The sequence below is a fragment of the Pygoscelis adeliae genome, unplaced genomic scaffold (genome assembly GCF_000699105.1).
Source record: "Pygoscelis adeliae isolate BGI_AS28 unplaced genomic scaffold, ASM69910v1 Scaffold449, whole genome shotgun sequence".
Classification (NCBI taxonomy): domain Eukaryota; kingdom Metazoa; phylum Chordata; class Aves; order Sphenisciformes; family Spheniscidae; genus Pygoscelis; species Pygoscelis adeliae.
Window position 1 is genome coordinate 24,666 of NW_008825574.1, and position 6,460 is coordinate 31,125.

The 6,460-nt window shown below is 59.8% G+C and overlaps 1 protein-coding gene across 1 annotated transcript; it reads right to left on the minus strand.

Moving 5' to 3' along the window:
* ATP6V0B (ATPase, H+ transporting, lysosomal 21kDa, V0 subunit b) lies at positions 1-4,406 on the minus strand. The gene is made up of 8 exons (XM_009332528.1): positions 4,388-4,406; positions 3,571-3,619; positions 2,982-3,065; positions 2,440-2,517; positions 1,748-1,817; positions 1,347-1,398; positions 695-885; positions 1-309 (listed from the first exon to the last, which is right to left on the minus strand). Exons 3-8 carry the CDS (start codon positions 3,038-3,040, stop codon positions 283-285), a joined length of 477 nt encoding a protein of 158 aa, XP_009330803.1. The 5' UTR covers positions 3,041-3,065; positions 3,571-3,619; positions 4,388-4,406; the 3' UTR covers positions 1-282.
* Positions 4,407-6,460: the final 2,054 nt, after the last annotated feature.

The window sequence follows — 6,460 nt, forward strand, 5'->3', positions numbered from 1 at the left end:
TTGGACGAGAACCATATTTATTTCACGGACACAGAATTGCACTGGTGGTCAATTCTACACACACTGGGGACACAGCAGCAGGGCCCCACGGGCGGGCCAGGCCACTGGGGGCAGAATTCACACAGAGAAATTTGTTTCTTCCGAGGGGCAGATTGATTTGATGGGACGGGGCTCTACACAGCCAGGCTCCCGCTCCCACCGCCAGGCAGCTCCTGCCCCAGTCAAGGATAGAAACATTAAATAAATATATACAGCACCTCTTGGGGCAGGCTGGAACAGGGCTCAGTTGCCCATTTTTACTTTAGATGTCTAGAAAGAAAGAAGAGAGGTTAGGCTGTGCCCCACAAACCCCAGCCCAGCACCCCAGTCCCACCCAAGCACCCTGGGACCATCTAGAAGCTGCAGAGAGCTTATCAGCCCCACCGATAAGACATGAGCATCACACAGGGTGCACCCAAGGCGACACCCTCAGTGACAGTTGCTCAGAGGGGCCATCAAAAGAGTTCACACTGCTGCAAATAGGCATGGTATGCTGTGGGGAGAGCTGTGCCACCCCAAACCTTGCGAGCAGCCTCCCCATCCCAATGCAGAGTATTGTGCTGGAGCCCAGATGTGTCTCCCCAGAGCTGAAGAGCACCCGGGGTGACAGGCACCTTGTGCTCACATAAGCCTGGTGGCCACAGGAGGCAGGTACCTGCAGGATAGCGACAATGACCCCGAACAGCCCTATGGCACTGCCAAAGATCTCCACGATCAGGATCTTGACGAAGAGGCTGGCGTTCTGGGCATCAGCCAGGGCAGCCCCGCTGCCCACGATGCCCACGCAGACCCCACAGAAGAGATTGCATAACCCCACGGTCAGGCCAGCCCCAAACATGGAGAAACCTGTGAGAGAAGAACACTGCAAGAACAGGGGGTAACCCCCTTCCACCCGCACCCAGGGCACGCTGCAGCAGCTCTGCCTCGAGGTGACAGAAGACCCAGAGCTGCCAAGCACCAGCAGCGTCCTCCTGTTTGGGGAGCAGGACTGTTCCAGGGTGCTCCCCGGCTCCCACGGTGTCAGGCCAGCAGGTGACAGCAATCTGCTGCCACCCGAGGGAGGAGCGGTGCTGCTGCTGGGCAGCGCAGCCCAGCTGGGTGCAGCAGGACATCAAGAAGGTAACTAAAAAGACGCTTTTTGGCAGAAGAGTCACACATCCTTCAGACACCTGCAGCAGGCCATGGGCTGGGTGAGCCGGACCCTGCAGTCCGTTCTCTACAGCCGAGGGCAGAGGGAGCAGCAAGAGGCGGTGGTCAGGCTGTGGCAATGCTCACAGCAATGGCACCAGGGACTGAGCAGTCCTTACCTGCATGGTAGTTCCTGGCTCCAATCGTCTCTGGGGTGACTGCAGAGAAAGGCTGAGAGAAAGCACAAGGCCTGGGTTACTGGTAAGTCCATGGTCTCCGGGAGAGGTACCTGTCCCCGATACAGCATGAGGCAGCCACATTTTGGCCAGAGCTGGTCCCTGACTCCATGTCCCTGGGTGGCTTCATGACATCTGCCTTGTGTGTGCTCCCCCAGCCCACTCTTCAACATGGACAAGGGCCACTGCACAGACCACCAGCCCAGGGGCTCCCAGAGCCACAACACTGTCTGAAGTCCCCAGACAGCCACCGCTCACAACGCTGGCCCATGCCCAGCTGCCCATCCCCACCGTGGCCCTGAGGCCAGCTCAGGGCTGGCAGGGCAGCGCAGGTCCTCCTGTACCTCAGCCATGTTACTGATGACAATTGCCATGATGATCCCGTAGATGGCCACAGCCTCGCAGAAAATGATGCTGTGGGAGAAAGGCAAAGTCTGAGCACAGTGTCCCAGTCAGTCTGAGCACAGTGTCCCAGGCTCTGCCCCACCCTGAGCAGCCCCAACCATTTCGTGCCCAGCCAGCCAGCAGCCAGACCCCTCCACGGTCATATCTGAGCCTGCCCCATGGCTGCCAAGGGCAGAAAGGCAGCCCAGCCCACCCGCTGCTTTCCTCTCAAACAAGAGAGAGCTGCCAAGGACAACGGCCGGGTGCTGGTTGTGCTGTGCCGCCTGAGGAAGCTGCATCCACCCTGTGGGAAGCAGGCCCAGGGAGCCCTGCCCTCTGCCAGCCCCCTTCTGCTCCTTTGGGGAAGGGCTGTGCAAGGTCTGGCCAGGGGAACCCTCGCCTGGGGCAGGAAGCGTGATCTCAGGGTGTTTGTTTTGAACACACTGGGCTCATTCACTGCATGATATCACACAGTGACTCTTCAAAGCAGCACTCTGGCTCATTTAGGGCTCTTTGTTTTGAAAGCAAACAGCTCAGCAAGGAACAGTCTGCCAGCAGCACCCAGCTAGAGATAGGACAGGAGCCCCTGCACTGGGCTGGGACCTGCCCCGCTCCGGCGTGGCATGAGCACTAACCCCAGGTCTGAGCTTACCTGACCAGGTTCTTGGTTTTGATCCGAGGGGCTTTGACTCCACCACCGATGATGCTGGAGCCTGTGATATAAATCCCCCTGTGGCAGACAAGGGTGGTTGGTGGAGGGTCTGGCACTCGCTGAAGGATTCAATAGGGAAACCAGGATCTTCCAGCTGAGCAAAGAATCGGGCATGCATCTCGGGGACACTGCGGACTTGGCCTGTCCACCCCCAGGGTACAAGTGGTCCAAAGCTTCACCACCTTCACCAGCAGAACTGCTGGGGCACAAGAGCCACCACTGCACAGCCTGGGCTCAGGGGCACGGCTTCCAGAAAGCCAGGGATGTCCCTGCTCTTCCACTGCCATTGCAGCCCACAAGGTGGTCCGCCCAGACCCCCCAGGAGTCCAGCAACCTGGCCCCACCGCTGCAGTGACCCACCCAGCCCCACACTCCTGCATGTATATGCAGTTCTGCCCCTGCCCTGCCGTGGGAAACCGCAGTATATAAGCGACTACTGAGGTGGGACAGCAGGAGCCTGCTGAAAAGCCAGCCCCACTCACCAAGCAGCTCCCACCACAGACAGGGAGATGGCCAGGCCAATGCCCAGGTTGGACCACATAAAGGGCGAGGTCTCTGTCAGGAACCTGGAGAGGAAGAAGTGCCCTGGGTTAGCACACAGGCTGAGCCCCTCTAGTCATGGTGCACAGTCCCACAACAGGTACCCCACCCCTCATCACGCAGACCAAGACGGGCTGGGCACTGCCAGACAGTGGGACACAAGAGCCTTTCTCTGCCAGCCAGCGACCCAGGACCCTCACCCGCATGGACCGAGACCTTCCTCCCAAACCCTCACTGTGAAGGGGAAGCCTGGGCTGGGGGGCTGCTGGGAGAGGGGGTGGGCTGGGACAGAAGTGGGAAGGGCAGCGATGGCTGCACCAGGACTCTAAATGGAGCCAGCCACACATACACGTGGGCTGCATCTATCCCGCCTCACAAGGCGCACTGTAGCTCTTGTTCCCCTGCGATGCAGTGACCACTGCCTGTCGCTCAAAAGCGAGCGGTGTTCCCTGCCAGGCACTGCCAACCGACCACCTCCTCACACAGCCCTGTGCTCGGCAGGGAGGATGCCGATATTTACAGGGAACTCACCAGGCCACATCGAAGCGGAAGCCCAGGTCAAATATTGTGTAGCAGATCCCTGGAAAGCAAGAGTGACATGGGAACCTTCAGACAGGCACCAGCTACTCACCTGGCGCTGCTGTTTCCTCCCCCACCTGCAGAGCCCCGGGGCAGAGGCCCAGGAGCACACCACAGCATGCAGGAGGGTTACTGGGAAGACTGGCTCAGGCGTGCAGAGCTCTGGGACAGGGTGCCCCACCAAAGTCCAGCCCCAGCGACTCCAGCATTCCCACATCAGCGCAGGACAGAGACAGTCCAGACCCGTGATACTCCCAGATCCCATCCCAGTCTTCACTGAGAAGAGGATTGCTGTGGTTGTCGCACCCATTTTCTGTCCCCTGACCCTGCTGAGCACCCACAGGCCATGCTGGGCTGAAGGGAGCCCTGTGCCCCAGCACGGTCTCCATCCGCATCACCCCATGGCTCAGCCCTACTGGAGAGCCACGGCACCGGGTGACCAGCCGTGAGCTCTTCTCTCTCACAGGGGAGGCGAGAGGTGTGAGGCTGTGCCCTGACTGACCATCACATGCTGCTCTGTCAGCATCCCACCAGGGCCCGTGCCACTCCCCAGGAGTCCATCAACACCAGAAGCTGCAGCTGCCCCCCAGCACGCCCCTTTCCAAGGCTGTGGGTGTTCAAGACGTGCCTGCTGTCCTCAGTGTTTCCCCAAGGTTAGTCATTTCTAGAGAAATTTGTACTCCAACGCAGGCAGGAGACACCAAAGCGCAGCCCTGAGAAACCCAGAAAAGGCCTTCCTTTCCAGGGAGGGATTACAAGGGCAGCTCACCCTGCTGTGCCCCAAGTGCTCCTCTCCCAGGCTGAATCGCAGCTGGGAGCTGCACCCAGCAACCCCACGCAGCCAGAGCGGACGCAGAGGTGCTCACGCTGAAACCCTGCCTTGCTCTGAGCTCATGAGCGGGAAACACGGCTGCAGACCAGAAGAGACAACCGCACTTTGCAGGACTTGCAGCACGCAGCTGGAAAAGAGAGAGACCTGGCCCTAAGGAACAGATCAGCGCAGGCAGCGTGGCACTGTCTGCTCCACACCAGATAAAGAGGGTGAAGGGACAGCTCTTTACCATTGCTGACTAGAGCCAGCAGCTGTGTGACACCGACCCCGCGTATGGCCGGAAAAAGAGGAAATGGGAGACTTCTGAAATGCTTAAAAGCAGCAAAGAGGCCATTGCATGTGTCCCGCTGTTCCCTTCCCCCCCGGAGTCGCAGCCCGGAGGCTGGGGTGATGGCAAGCCAGCAGCATGTGCAGTAGCAATACGGGGGCAGGACCATATGCCCCAGGTTGGAGGAGCCCTTCTCTGCCCACAGCCAAGACCCAAGGTGCTGCAGCAGCGCAGGGAGGCCTGCCAGCCTCACAGCAGTGACGTCCCCATCGTCCCTGTGTGCTAAACCCCTCTACACATGACTCCAGGCTCAGCACCCTGCACACCAGGAGGACATAAAAGTGCTGCCAGGTGAGCAGGCCCCGAAACGGGAAGCGGTAACGCTGGTCACTCCTCTCGTCTGCAGAATCATGGTGCCCCGCTCCCCTGCGGCGACACACACAAACAAGGAATGGTGCCATCACAGCCAGGGAGCGCAGAGGGAGGCTGCACACCGGTCCACATGCCTGGCGACCTTCAGGGATGATCTCTACAGTGCCAGGCCCAGCCAGTCTGGGACTCGTGTTTTGGCTTTGCTGCTTGGCTCGCAGAGCAGGAACTGAACCCAGCCAGCCTCAGCTGCCCCCACTCCCCAGGAGTGGTAAAAAAGGGCTACATCCAGCTCAGGGCAGATCCTTGAGGCACCTTCCATCTCTTCAAGAGCAGATGTAGCCTTGGATTCGTATACAAAAGAAACAGGGTGAAGGACGCTTTCCTGTGAACTCTGGCTCCCAGCCCTGCAGGAGAGCCAAGGCAGCAGGACGGGAGCACCAAAGCAGGGCTCAGAACAAGGAGGGAAAGCACAAAGAGGCACCGCAACACTGCGCAGAGCGAGACCGCTTCCTGCTCGCTCCTTCCCTGAGAAGGGATTGCAACAGGGCAGGGGAAGTTAAAAGCATCTGGGCTCAGCTCGTCGACATTTTCCAACAGTCAAGCTCGCAGCGTGCGTCTGCGCTGGTGCGAGCCGTATGATTCAGAGAGCCCAGGAAGGCAGCCCTGGGCCCAGCACTGGGTTCACCAGGCCCTGGAAACATGAGGGAGTGAGACACCCGCAGCTTCTGACTCGGTCTCTCCCCTCACCCAAACGCTGAGGCAGGAGCCAAGCTTTCCCCAGCCTCTGCCTGGCTTGCGGTCACTTCACTTTGCGCTGAAAGAGGAAACAACCAGCAGCTGCAGCACAAAGTCTTCCCACTACCCCTTGGAGTCATCCCCTTCCCAGGAAGCATTAAATTCATCCTCAGTGCCGCTGAGCCCGACGCCATTGGCAGCAGAGCCTAGGCCGCCACAAGCTCCAACACGGCCATGCACTCTGCAATCGTCCGGACAAACTGCACATTTCCTTATGCTGCCACAGCTTGGCAAAGCAGGAGGACGATCTCCTCTGCCCAGGAGACATCACCTGTCACAGCCTGAAAAACCAGGCACCTGCCTTTACCTCCCCTGATCTGCCAAATTCAAACACAACCCCACCCAAACTGCCACCAGCATCCTTCTGCTCTCGCACACACAACGAAGTGGATCAAGCGGACGCGCTCAGAGCGCCGAAAGCTGCGCGTCCAACAGCGGCTGACAGGTACGCGGAGCTGCTGGGGCTCCGAGCCCTCCGTGGGAGCAGCTCAAAGCGCCCACGGGGAGACGTCCAGGCTGAGGAGCCCCACAGCGGCGCTCCCGGCGCCGCGGCCGGCCACGGGCCCGGCCTCCTG

Excerpts from the sequence above, each read along its gene's own strand:
- ATP6V0B (XM_009332528.1), bottom strand. The coding sequence starts at position 3,040 with ATGTGGTCCAACCTGGGCATTGGCCTGGCCATCTCCCTGTCTGTGGTG. Across the intron at positions 2,518-2,981 it reads TCTGTGGTGGGAGCTGCTTG|GGGGATTTATATCACAGGCT; the intron begins GTGAGTGGGGCT and ends TGTCTGCCACAG. Across the intron at positions 1,399-1,747 it reads TCATCAGTAACATGGCTGAG|CCTTTCTCTGCAGTCACCCC; the intron begins GTACAGGAGGAC and ends GCTTTCTCTCAG.